The sequence below is a fragment of the Acartia tonsa genome, chromosome 9 (assembly GCF_053477335.1).
Source record: "Acartia tonsa isolate MP-2025a chromosome 9, ASM5347733v1, whole genome shotgun sequence".
In the NCBI taxonomy this organism is placed as follows: domain Eukaryota; kingdom Metazoa; phylum Arthropoda; class Copepoda; order Calanoida; family Acartiidae; genus Acartia; species Acartia tonsa.
In genome coordinates this window covers 27,373,223-27,387,392 of record NC_137268.1, presented here as the reverse complement: position 1 = coordinate 27,387,392, position 14,170 = coordinate 27,373,223, and the positions used below count along the sequence as shown (strand labels likewise).

The following is a 14,170-nucleotide window of genomic DNA, read 5'->3' as shown; positions in this document are numbered from 1 at the left end:
CAAAAATTTATGAAATATGTTTTCGTCAAATTTTTGAGCAAAACTCAATGAGAAATATGGTTAATTTATTATCTGCGACCCCATCATTTCCTCGTTGCCGAGGAGATAATAGGTTCTGATCTCGGCCCATTACTCGTTACCATACATAGTTATGACTTCCAAACAAAGATCTTTCAATCAAAGAGTTGGTTGTCTATTGTGTGTTTTCTAAACTAATAGAGCGGGTGCTTGGACAGAAAAGGAGAGATATGGCTCCCCTTAGTTATCCTTGGTTGTTTGACCTGACTTTAGAGTGTCATGGACAGCAGCCTTTTCCGTAAGAGGTAATCGACGAGGTAGGTAGGGTTAATATCAAACTCCATCTGGCAACGTGTTTGACGAATGTTTTTTATGTATCCAACCCATAAGAGTAGAGGTCGACGGGAAAACTTTTTAATGAAAAGTAAGTTTCAAATAAGTTTGGCGGCTTTTTATGCTTCAAATAGATTGGTCGGGGAGTAGGGGTATGTTTAAAGGTAAGGAGGTGAGGTTTTGTTGGGGGGGGGGGGGGGATATGAAAGATATGGTTAGAGATAAAACTGAGAGAGGCGCCAATATTCTGTAAACTGAAGTATCAGGATGTTTAATATATTCGCTATGATCTCGTAAAAGGTTCTAAAAATCAAACCACAATTGATGATGTTGTGTTATTTTTGTCCAGGGCTGGGGCACATCATCTTCCTCGATTACATATAGCACGAAAGAATAAGAAGAAAATGAGCCCCCTAAAATGTTTTTGGTTGGGTTGCTTCTATCCTCCCCTCCCCCCTTCTTTTAGGATGATAAAAAGATAGAATTGCAGAACAGAAAAATATCATATTTTAACGATTCAGTTTATGCCACGTTTTCCGACTGCATAATACTTGTTGGGGCAGGGTTTAAGCCATTGTCTTCTTTTAAGGGAAGCCAAAGCAACATAAAATAAATAAAAGACAAACAAACTAATAAAACAGCCGACATTTATTAGTTGTACATTTTATATTTTAACATCAACTATGGGGCTTAAAAAACAACATTTTTTTCACATTAATTTACAATAGAATATCATACAAATTTTTTAAGTATCAACAATCAAAAACAAAGATATAGTTTTTGTATTTTTGTGCGATATGTCTTTTTCTAATTTTGTTTAGCTAAATTGAGCTTTGAATAAAAGGCCATATCACGAAAAATGGAATGAGAATAAGAGACTTACCTTTAGAAATTAATATTTTTTGTCCATTTCCCTAATTTTTTGTAGGATTTAGGAACCTACAAATTTTCCGAACCTAAATAATATAAATTTTTTACTTCATGCTAATGTACAAAAATATAGCGGAAATAATAAGTTTTGTTTCACTAATAAATTCTTTATTGGCCTTGAGTACCAAATCATTTTAAACTCTTAATAAATCTTTAAAATTTCTTTTGGTCTATTATTCTCATTCTCTAAAAGTATAAACAATCTTTTTAAATTATACGAACATGTATTTTTTGAACGAATTTAATGTAAAATGAATATAATATAACTCTGCTAAAGTGCAGAGTAAAAAATACATTATTATATAATTATAATGATTTGATGAAAATATCACAATTTAAGATTAATATTCATCAATGTAAATTTTCTAAATTTTATAATGTTTATTTATCGCATCGTATTATAGACAGCTCTTCGCGGATATTGATGTAAAAAATTATAAGATTATTACCAGTTTTCTTAGACCTGAGGGGCTGAAGAAAACAAATATAAATTCTATGATTTTTATCTAAATATTCGTGGGAAATTTTCTGTAATACGATACTATAAATGATTTTTCACATAATAAATTACTAAAATGTTCCCAAAATTTAGTAGATTAAAAAAATATTTTTAAAATTTAATTTAGAAAGTAAAATATAAAATATGTAGCGCAGCAAAAAAAAAATAAATTGTATTTTTGATGATAAAAAAAAAGAAAATTAATGTTCCTGGTAACGAAAATCTGCAAAAATCTATGAAATTCAAAGGCTTCTAGCTGCCAAACGGCTGAACGTACATATCATGCCCGCACACCATTTAAATGGCATAAGAAGGCCTAAATATAATTTGGAATACCAAGATCCAATAATGCACAGGGAAAGCTTCACTGAAGAAAAACGCACAAAATAAGTATTTTTTTGCGTATTTATGTGCAGATTATTTGTAGGACTTCTTTTTTCGGTTGAAATATTTTGAGGGCATACTCTATACGTTACATCGTTTGGATGGACGTTAAAAGCCTTTTAAAGTTTATAGATATTTGAGATAATCGTTACCAGGAACGTTTTACCCTAAACTGAACTTTACCCGAAAGGTCAAATGGTTTTAACTATATCAATATTACATGAAGAAGTACTTCCAAAAGAACATAATCTAATTATAGATTAGCTACGCTACTAAAATTCCAATTTGAAAAACAATTCTTTAGTAAAAAGTATTATAAAACAATACTTCTAAAAAACATATTTACAAAAAAATAGCAAAATACTTAAAATATTGAAGAAAATTTGGCATTCATTGTAAATATTACAATTTTTTATTTTAGTAGCAAATATACTCTTCGTTTCTTGTGTATGTATTTATAAGTCTATACTGGTATAATTCTCATAAACGTCCAAGGGTAGGGGTGAAGGGGTGTTTACCCCCATAATTAAAAAAAAATACATTAGATAACCCCCCTCCAACCTTTGAATTCCCTAATTTTTACCCCCTAAAAATAAAAGCTTGGACGTCCCTGTTACTTTTTTTTCAGTTCAAAGACCATATTATATTTTTTTTTAAATTACATGTTGTATAAAATTGTTTCGTGGAGTTTTGTTAAAAGTTAAAAAAATCGCTATTATTTGATATAATATTCCTTTTTGATAGAAAAATTTAAGTTTTGAACTTTTGGTTAAACACAAAATCATTTTATTTAATACGAAATTTTATTAGATACTTATACACAATAACATGTAAAAAGGCTATATAATGGGATAAAAATATTCTATAATAACATTTACATTTATGATTGTATTTTTATAGAACAGCTTCACTCCAAATAGAAAATTTCTGGGTAAGAGATACCCAATACTAGTCCGTTTATGTATGCAACTCTAAAAAGTACAAGGGCAAACAACCCCTGAAATAATAGTTTTTAAAGTTAAATTAATTTTTGGTTTTAAAATATCTTTTCTTACTTATTTTAGTAAATAAACCTGCTTAAATATATTTGAAAAAACGAAAAAAAGCTAAAAACACAGTATATATGCTGTACAAAATCGGACCCTAAATTGCCTTTCCAATTACAATCAAGAGATTATAAATGACAAACCCACCCATAATCTTGTAATTGCTGCGCTACTTAATGACATATAATGACTTTTGATTTTGGTATTTTTAAATTGTGATAAATACTTTTTAAATTTTGGCCATTTTTGATGATTATGAACTAAGCCTTACAAAATATGGATTTAAATAGGTAAATGACAAGGTTTTGTGAAAATGATAATTTTAGATACAAAAAATGACAGGCAAAGATTTAAGTAATAACAGGCGGTAGAACTTTATTAGAAAAGACTTGAAATCGCCACATAATTGGTTGATTTCATGTATGTAATATACACTAAGAAAATTAAATCTTTACTAAAATCTTTGTCCACCCTGTTTTATCATACTTTTTCAGTGTCGCTTTGAAACCGATTAATATCCAATGGATTTGAACCAGTTCTCAGCCACACCGAAAAATTATGTATAGCAACGTATTATATCTAGTTTCCTAATATTTAAATGTACAATTAATAGATTAAAACCATTTTTTGGCCCGTGCCTTCGGCATCTCAGGGCGAAAAAGGCTGGTTTTAATCTTTTAACTGTACATTTTTATATCCGCGGAAGGCTGTTTATAATACGATGCGATAAATAACTATCAATTTAATAATTTTCTATACATTTATTTTTAATACTATAATGAAAGATATATTCGTTGTATAATTATATCGTTTCCTGCAAAAAGTAACAGTAAATATATCAAAATAATCTTTTTAGAAATATCTTTTAATTCAGCACGACAACTACCTGTCAAAACCTTAACAAGAGTCCCCCCCCCCCCCCTTAAATTAATGTAAAATTTCTTTAAACTTTAAAATCTTTGTGAAAATACCACTGTGAGAAAATGCACAATAATCGGACTTTAAATGGATTAAAAAGGTTAAAAATCACCCAGCCCTTAGTTTTATGACGAAATGAAGGGGACTGGAAATCTTGATCAAAATCTGGGACCTCTTGCAGAAAAATATTTTTTTTCTTAAATAATGCGCCGGGTGTTTGAAGAAACGGGGTGCAAAATTGTCAGGTTTTCTACGCACAACCACGATAAAACCCAGAGCACGCCACTGGTTTGATCTCTTATTGATCGAAAAGTTAAAGGAAATCCTTTTTTCTTTAATTTCTAATTCATAGTTTTGAAAATAGCTGAAGTCACAAACTAACTTAATGCCTTGTAGGTTTGATTTATTAGAAATTATTTTACAGCATCGCTTCAAAACCGATTAAATTCGGTGGATTAGAACCGGTTCTCAGCTATACTGAAAAATCATGTATCGTATTTTAGCCATATTGAATATGCTGGAATTTGTATTCCAAATATGTTTCATCAAATGACAAAACTCTCTGTGTCTCTCTCTCCATCTGGTACAAATAAATTAACTTTATGCTATGTGATCATTTTATTTACAGAATATTTTAGAAACTTATCCCATAAGTGCAATATTGCGAGAATGAGATACAAATTTTATCGTTTGGTTTTTTTTTTGGGGGGGGGATGGGTGGTGTGCAAGGATAAGAAGAAAGTTTATAAATTTCAATAACTTTTTTAATTTAAGGAGGGGGGGGGGGGGAATTACTTCTAAATATTTTTGTTGTTGTTTAGGTTTTGTTGTACATATGTTTACAAAGGGATCTAAAGGGAGAAGACAATGGCTGATAAATTAATGTCCTTCCCCAATGATGATACACAAAAGTACTCCTTTTGTAGATTACAATTGGTAGTTGAAACATGTGGACACTCAAACCAATCAAATTTAATAAAAGTCTCCAAAGTTGTTTAGCCAACGAATAAGAAAATTTATTATAAAACTTTTGGGGAAAGTGTAATTATGAGACCAATGTCCCCTCCCTCCCTGATTTTTACACCCTTACAACCCTGTTATTATTTCTATAAAATTATTTGCTATACTTAAAATATCACTGTTTGCAAGAAATGACATATTTACTAATTTCATCCATAGTAGAATTTTTGTGCTGGTTTGTTTCCGCTCCACTTGCAGGTCAGAATTCTCATGTATGTTCTCCTGGTGGCATTTAAATCATCAATACTCATTTTTTAAAGCAAAGCTCTAATATAGGCATGTTTGAATTATGCTATCATAATTCCTGTAACAATTAGGTTAATAGATCCGTTTTTATTTTTAAAATTTTCCATAGAATTATTTTGTGTGATATAATTATTCTATGGGCAACAAGGTGCAATTTTATAAGCGAAGCATCTTTATAATTCAGTTATTTATATAAGTATGAATAAGTGTGTAGCAACTTAAACTTAATTTAACAAGGATAACTATGTTCATAAGTAGCATAGCAGTATAAATTTATAAAGTGATACTTGCAGCTGGCTAAAATAACGATACCCCTCCCCCCTTCTACCCGCTTTACTCCATCCAATCCCCTCCTACTAGATAAACGAACTGACCAACAAATGAGGTTCATATTAGCAACCTAAATTGATGACAATTTTTCCCCTGTTTTAATACCCACGTATATTCGATTCCATTTGAACACAATGTTCTGTATTTTAATATTTAAAGAATTTAACACTTTTCTAATTACACCCACGCACTAATGACAAAATCTACTAAAATATCTAATTAAATTTTATTAAAAATCAAAAAGTTATGAAACAAACTCGTGTCGTTAACAAGAGAAAAAAACATATGAGGTCTTATAAAACATAGAATTAAGCAATAGACTATATGGTGGTTGCACCACCTAATTTAAAAGGTTTGTTTTATTTCAAATAAACTGTTGAGGGGGGAGGTGTAAGTCGACCAAATATATTTAATTGAAGTTTTTTTAAATGTAAATAAAAAAATAATTTAGAGGTTTACAGACAGACAGACACATTCAAAGAAAATCAGACACCCTATTACTTTAATATTAGGAAATTGAGTATTGTTTGATTGCCTGAATGCCGCGTTACAGAGCGCGTAGCAGAATGGATTTATCGTAGAGTTGAGGTAACACAGAAAATAAAAGAAATTCCACATCGAGTTTGGGATCAACTGAAATACAAAATGTTTTTTTTGTTTCCGCGGATATTAAAATAAAAAAATATAAGATTAAAACCAGTTTTGTCAAACCCGATATGCCGGAGGCCTGGGCTAAGAAAACTAGTATTTATTTAAGATTTTTATTAATTATTATTATTATTCGTGGAAAATTATCAGTAATACGATGCTATACATGATTTTTCGGTTTGACTGAGAACTGGTTATAAACTTGCGGATATTAATCGGTTTCAAGTCATACTGGAAACGTTACTACGATGATAAATTAACTTAGCTTTATGATAAATGAAATAGTTTTAATTTTGCGGCCTTAACTAATAGATTAAAGGATGTAATTGATTTTTTAAGTTAAAAAAACTAGTTATAATGAAAATTGGCATAACATCTAGGACCATAACAAAATATTAAAATCTAAAATATCTCTCAATAGTAAAGATAAACATAAATATATACGTGTTTAGTCCAACTTTAGGTATTATTTAAGCTCCTGCAGATCCTAATCCTTCAGATATCCAGTATACATCTTTTAAAAATTTACTTTAAAATTGAATTTTATCTTATCATGTACTAGAAAAGACTACTCGCGCACACACACACCTACATCCATACTCACACAAACACACACACAGTAAAAGTTGTACCTGATCTTCCCTGTCCTCATCTACGAGGCCCTTCATGATAGCCAGCACGTTGTAGGGAGTCCATGTTACAATGAACACAATCAAAATGGCCGACAATGTTTTCGCAGCTTTTCTTTCCTAAAAAAGGAAAAAATATACATTATGCACAGATTTATCGCATCCAATAAAAGACAATGATCCGCGGATATAAAAATAGAAAAATATAGGATCAATTCCTGTTTTGAAAGGGGTTATATCTCAGATTTTTGTGTAAAATTGTCTCTAATGATTTTTTCTCGCAAGAACTTGTTTTAATTCAGCCTCAATTAAAAAAATTCGGAGTGATAATTGAAATCATTTTCCAGTACAGCTATAAACCCAATGCATTTTCGCTTGATCAAAACCAAATCTGAGTTTTAAAAGTTATAGTTCATATTGTTTTGAACAGAAATTTCTAAGATGAATGTAATAAAATTTAATAAATCTTGATTGGTGGTACTAACATGAAGTGCCCAAACGTTTTCAACAATTTCAATCTAAGGGAGAGGCAATTTTATTTTGTATCATTTTGTCGAACTTTGCCTTATCCTGTATATCACTAATTGAAATGCCAAATTTCAAATTTGTTTCTTTTTTGTTTTAATGACTTGTTGTCCTACCTGGCGTTTTTCTTGTGATGCCTTCTTGACTTTATTTTTTCTCGGGAGAGAAGTAGTTGTAGTTGTAGGTACGGCAGAGGGAGTGTTCATTGTACGTACATATCTAAAATTTAAATAATTTGGCTCTTTCAAACAAAAATGATACCCACCCCCTCTCCTCCTTATTTTTGTAATATATTAAAAAATATTTAGGGATCACTATTTTGGAGGTCCCAAGGGGCATAATATGACGATAAAGCATTTTCAAAAGATTTTGAATTGATAGAAGAAGTGAAACTATAAGCCTTTAAGAATTGTAATTTTTCGAAAAATAGAAAACTAAATGCCTTTTCATTATAGAGCATAGAAAAAAAACTTACTGTTTTGATACTATCCTCGTATCTAATGATAGCCTATCAGCTAATTGTTTCCTGTCCTTGAGAGGAGAGGGCAGGGAGTACCGACAGACAGACAAACGTTTAGAGGTCCCAAATGGAATTCCATTGATGATAAAGCAGTTTAAAAAGATTTTGAATTTGTGGAATAAGTGAATTTTGTTAAAAGGGCATAGAAAAACTTACTGTTTTGATACTATCCTCGTATCCAATGAGAGCCTATCAGCTGATTGTTTCCTCATGAGAGGAGAGGGCAGGGGGGGGGGGGTACAGACAGACGGAAAAACTTTTTGGAGACCACTGCTTTGAAGGTCCCAAGATTGCCATACAAATGACGATAAAGCATTTAAAAAAAGATTTTGAATTTGTGGAATAAGTGAATTTTAAATGCCTTTTGTTAAAAGGACATAGAAAAACTTACTGTTTTGATACTATCCTCGTGTCTAATGATAGCCTATCAGCTGATTGTTTCCTGTCCTTGAGAGGTGAGGGCAGGGAGTACAAGCTTGAGTCAGTACTCAAACGGTTCATGGCCCCCAGGGAGTAGCGCAGGGACCTAAAATCAGGATCAGGATTATCCTTATACAAATGTAACAGGGTGTTTTTGAGTTTGTTTGTCTGTACCGAAGGATCTCCTAACCGCTGAACCGATATGGTTCCCCTTTACAGTTTAGCTTCTCATAGGTCCTGGAAAGGTTTATATTTATTTTTGGGTTGTACCAAATCCCTTGGCATAAAATTTGTAAACTGTTACCTGTCGCTTTTTGAAAGATCATTGAGTGAAGTTTCTGAAAGAATTCTGATTGATGCAGAATCTGGATCCTTCTCTCGTTTGGGATTTGGCAGCTGGATTAGGATTGTATACACTGGCTCACATCCTATAATAAAAAAATGTAGTAAACTTTTTTCTTTTTTTATAAATAAAAATATCCTGTTTTGTATAGTAATACATATATAACCCATAGAACAACTGATTTCATTATACTTTACTTGGAAATAAAATTAAAAGTTTTAATAAAGTTAAATTTGACTGGCAACTATTTTATCATTTTTCTGTATGCTCTATCTCTTTCCCTGGAAAGTTTTAATTATTTCTTTGGTGATTTTACTTTTATCGAACATGAAGTGACCCATAACCCTTATTTTATCTAAAAAAAATTGGCTGATTTGCTAACCCAACAAAAACTAAAACCACCAGGGCCCGTAAAGAACCTTACCTAACCTACTGAAAAGATGTTCCCTTTAAACTTTAACGTTGGGTTGGTTTGGTTAATCAGCTGTCAAAATAAGCTATTCCTCCGATTTTCTTGTTTTTATGAAAATGAAAGAGACTGAGTAAAAAGTTTTTGTTTTTATAGCAAGAAGTTTTATTTTTCTTACATTCTTCAATTCATATCAACTTTTATATACCATATAAACTCAAGAATATGGTTGGTTTATTCAGGGATTTTAATAGTTTTAGATTGAGTTTTAAATAATTATATCTATTTATAACGCAACCATCTTGATATAAGATTTATGTATTAAATTGTAAATTGAAAATAATGGACTATAGTTTTTCGGGACTACTCTTTACTTATAACCTTCATTAAATTGTGGTATCCGCCTAGGTTAATTGGCAGACACCAGAGTTCAAATGACTACGGCAGTGCGAACAGACGTGGACACCTATACTATAGAGAAGCTACGCTTCTCTAGCAATCACTAAATAATAAACAGAGTCTATTCAGTTGTTCCTTTATTCAGGGTCTAAGGTTTACTAAAGTTATATACAACAAACAATAAATACACAGATAGGAATAAGTAATCATAAACAGAATCAATATAATACATATACAATAGTCAGTTTGGGCAATAATGATCCCCCATCCCTGGAAAGGGTGGGGGGAATTAACAATACAGCTTAACCATAATAAGGCTGTCAGAATCTATCATTAATTTTAGGTATAGGGAGGGGGTCGGCAGACCCCTTCCCCAGGACTCGGGGGAGGGCCCTCGGCCCTTCCCCGAACCCAGGTCAGGGTTGCCATAGGCACGGCTCACGGTTGCCGAATACCACAACTCTCCCCTCGGAAGGCTGGGAGGGGGTTTCCCTGCCAGACTTCCGATAGTGGTTGAGGCCTTCGGCCCGCTCCTTAGGGCTAATTTATATACAAGCGATAATGATTCAATGGAATCCTAGTGGTGATTTTCAGGGCTGATGGGCCCCCAACGTGGGATAGAAGGTAGAGGCTGGCTTTTGTTGGACACGTAGCTCGGCGCCAGCAGGTGTCAGGTTGGCGTGGGGCACAGCCGCTGCGGGGCCGGTCAGTAACGGGGCATTCTGGTTGTTGTTGGCAGCGGCTGGGGCACTGGCTACCAGGTTGACCGTCTGGGCAACAGCCTGGCCTCCCGAGGGGCCGCGGGGCTTTCCAGAGTGTGGCCCAGGTCTGCCTGGGCGGTCATTCCCACTATCGGCTGATTGCATGGATACCATTTCCTCGGCTGCTTCCCGGCCGATAGGAATGGCATCCCAGTCTACTGAAAAGTCCCGGGACTTGGCATGGGTGAGCCTGGCTCTGGCCAAGGCCTTGCGATACAAGGTTGGGTGGTACAGGAATACTTGTGACATCGCGTTCATGGCGGCCCGTACACCTCCTTGTGCGGCTGCCAGGGAAATGATGGTTAAGTCTCCCAGCAGCTTGAGGATCAACAACAGCAGACACAGTATGGCTGCGCCATCTCCCCACTCGTGAATAGCCTGTCTGAACCCAGCCCAGACATCCAGGGTTGCTTCTCCTTCCTCCGCCAGTCGGTCAATATCGTAGGACACGATCCCATGGTCTCCGGTGGCTGAACAGCTACCTTGCTGAACGCATGAGCCATACGACAGGCCGGTCAGCATGGCGGCCTTATACGCTGGGAACGCTAGCAGCTGCTGCCAGTCATTCAGTTCAGCCTGCGAATACAAGCCTCCCGAACTGAAGTCATCCAAGGGCTCTGTCAGCAGCTGCTTGGGTGTATCCAGCGGGGGTGGCCTCTTCTTAGGTGGGGGGGTTAGCTCTATCCATCCTTCCTCAGCGTGTACAGTTAGGGGGTAGGTGGAGGAGCAGGGAATTTTGGTGGCGTGGCCGCTATACACCTTTGTCACGGCATCTACAAATCCTGTGGGCTCCACCGGCACCTTGTCCCAACATTCATTGCTCTCCCTGACAACATATTTATTGCATTGGCAGGTAAGCTGGAGCAATACAACTCCCCTCAACACAGAGAACGTGCTCCCCTGGACACGCACTGGATGGGCCGGGTCTAGTTGCTGGAGCTTCCAGCAATTGGCCGCTACTTCTTCTGCTGCTGTGCTTCTCATTCGAGTTTCCAGGGTAAATCCGATGTAACCTGCATGTATCTGGGCCTGCAGGGGGACATCCACGTCCCTGGCCGATACTCTGGGCAGCGCTGCCGCGGCCGGGTCGGCTGCCACGAACAATGCTGGGTGGTTGGTGGCATGGGCCTCAAAGTCGCAGTTCACTATTGAGGTGGGGGTAGTCATGTTGATGAAGAATTGGGCTTGATGGTCAACCAGAAACGCATCCATCACCAGGCTAGGCTGGAGGCTGCGGATCAGCCTCAAGGGGCAATCTCTCCCCAGGTGGTCCCACACGTAGGTGGCCTCTCCAGTGATGCAGGACAGCTCGGAATGGGGACACTCTAGGGTCAGGTGGTCAGACTGGGACTCCACCCGTCCATTCTCGACTACATAGGTCTCTTCCTTGACCAGCAGCCGTCGCTCCTGGAGCACTAATTCATTGCGGTACAGCTGGCCCTCGAAATGGACGTCCTCCCCTTCACAACCCACCCCCTCGGGGCTGTTGACCAAGGCGCCCACCATATCGAGGGTGAAGGTCCTTATAATCCCAAATTTCAATCTCCCCAGCCTCTGGTGCGGGAGGCACAGGCAAGGCTGGAGGGTTACAATACTTTGGATACAATACATTTGTCAAATTTAACTTATCCTGGCTCAGTTGGGAATGGTGGGCAGCTGGGTTCCCTCTGCTGGCAGGGGGCGCTGGATGGTGTATGGCTGGGCTCTCCCTGCGGGCTGGTGGCGCTGGCTGATGGATAGCTGGACCCTCCCTGCTGGCTGGTGGCGCTGGCTGACTGGGGGTGACGGATGTCACCCCTCCCTCTGGGGCTGCTGGCTCGTTCCAGGATCCAGGTATCTCAGTGGCGGCGACGGTTGTCGCCCCAGGCACCAGGGTGGGGGCGCTGGATAGCACCCCCCAGTCATCGCAGGTGGCGGCGGCGGTTGCCGCCCCAGACATTGACTCCGATGCGCTGGCTAGCACCTCTTGCCTCTCTCGCTCAGCGGCCGCCAGGGCCTCCCCATACACTGTCTCAGTGGCACTGGGTAGCGCCCCTCCACTCTTGCTGGGTAGACTCGGTCTGGCAGGCCCCATCATGTTGAGGCTGAAGGGTTGGGGCCTCAGGACTTTTGGCTCTGCAATGTTGGTGGGCTGCACGAACTCCGGTCCCAAGTGGTTGAGGCTGAAGCCCAGTCCAACCCGGTTGGGTTCAGCCGCTCCTCCCAGCACGTTGATCCTAGCTGGGATGGTTCCAAACTGCGGCATTCCTTCGGCTCGACCCGTTGGGTTGGGGGCGGCTGCTTGCTGGAGTGTGGCTGGGGGCGCGCTCCCTTCCATGTTGGCTACTCTGCTGGGCTTTCCTGAGGGAGCGCCCTTGTCAGCGACGCGTCTCCGGCCGGCTACCTGGTCCCAGTCAGCCTTGCACTCGGCCGCCGTATGGCCTGCGTAATGGCAACGGTCACATTTGGCAGGACGGTCACGGCGTGGCTGGGTGCGTCTCTCTTCTAGGCTGACCTCCATAGGCGTAGGACAGTCTCGGACTCGGTGGCCTTTCCCATTGTAGCGATAGCAGCGGCCTGGAATCTTGTCATCTGGGGCGACCTTCCCCATCTGGTGGAGACCCGGAGCCAAGGCGCCAATCTCCATTGGCTCCGACTCATCATATTGGGGCAACTGGACGCTGGCCGATCCCGTGAGCCCGTCGGTGGCGTCCACTAGGCACACACCCTCCTTCAGCTGCTTGGTGATCATGGTCACGGTAAACATGGCTCGCCTCGTGTACTCAGGTACCGAGGCGATCTCATGTCCCATCATTTCACGTTTCACATTAGCGTTACGAATGCCACGATTTAATTCGTCAATCAATAATTCAAGATCCTCGTGGCTATAGGCCTCCCTATACAATGCACACTTTGTGGATATATATGCTTGTACAGGTTCTGTCGAGTGCTGCCTATAATCTCTGAAGGCTTGCTTCAGGGTCTGAAATTCATAGGCTGGACGAAATAACATTTCACACTCGGCCTTGACTTGTTCGTATGTCAAGGCTTGGCCTGCCTCGCCAAACAGATGAGAGGCCATCTCCGCCGCTTGCCCCGCCAGGGATAGTAAAAGGGCGTTGCGGCGATTCAGTGTGTCATGGGGGGGCACACGGTAAGCCGCCCATGACATTTCTAATCTCCTGATGTGGGAATTCCAGGATTGCTTGGGCGGTCCTCGATACTCCGGCAGGTTACTCAGCATCAGCTTGCGGTACTCGGCTGGAGCCAGCTGGGGATCATCCTGGAGCTATCCTTGGAGCTGGTCGCCTCCTTGCGCTTGTGGCTGCTCCATCGGGTCAAAGGTTCAGCGGCGGGACACGAAGTTTTAAGTCAATACTATGAGTGGTTTACACTTGAGGCTGTCTAGCCTAGCAGCCAACACTGTTTATCACTAGGTTGGTAGTTTAACTACAAAGATTTAAATTAGGTGTACCTAGAGTACTTGTCACTAGCTTCTGAGTTGTAGAGTAGGCTGGTAGGTGTAGATAGTTGTTGAGGGTCTGAACTGCTGTCAGGAACTGATTTGGTTTTCCTTATCACACTATAGATAGGAGGGAGGAGCTTGCAAGTCTTTTTTTTCTAAAAATATCTCTGTTGGATGCTATGGAGTAGCTCCGCTCCTGTGTGTGTGTGTGTGCGTGAAATCTCCTTTCCCTGCAACGCGCCTACGCGCCGTCAGATTTGCGCACACAGGTAAAACGCGCACCTATCCCTCAATCTGCTCTCTCATTGGTCCGCTTTGTCTTATTCGTCCGTTGAATTTTTTGTGCG

At 38.9% G+C, this 14,170-nt stretch overlaps 1 protein-coding gene across 2 annotated transcripts in view; it reads right to left on the bottom strand.

Moving 5' to 3' along the window:
* Positions 1-984: 984 nt before the first annotated feature.
* The window catches only part of LOC145328656 (muscarinic acetylcholine receptor DM1-like), a 73,066-nt gene continuing 59,880 nt past the window's right edge, over positions 985-14,170 (bottom strand). For both annotated transcript variants that reach the window (XM_080172429.1, XM_080172430.1), the window contains exons 14-19: positions 8,771-8,894; positions 8,438-8,572; positions 7,643-7,745; positions 7,005-7,121; positions 6,260-6,357; positions 985-5,370 (exon numbers count right to left, since the gene is read on the bottom strand). In XM_080172429.1, coding sequence (XP_080028555.1) covers positions 5,298-5,370; positions 6,260-6,357; positions 7,005-7,121; positions 7,643-7,745; positions 8,438-8,572; positions 8,771-8,894 — 650 coding nt within the window. In that variant the 3' untranslated portion in view covers positions 985-5,297. The remainder of the gene's footprint in view (positions 5,371-6,259; positions 6,358-7,004; positions 7,122-7,642; positions 7,746-8,437; positions 8,573-8,770; positions 8,895-14,170) is intronic.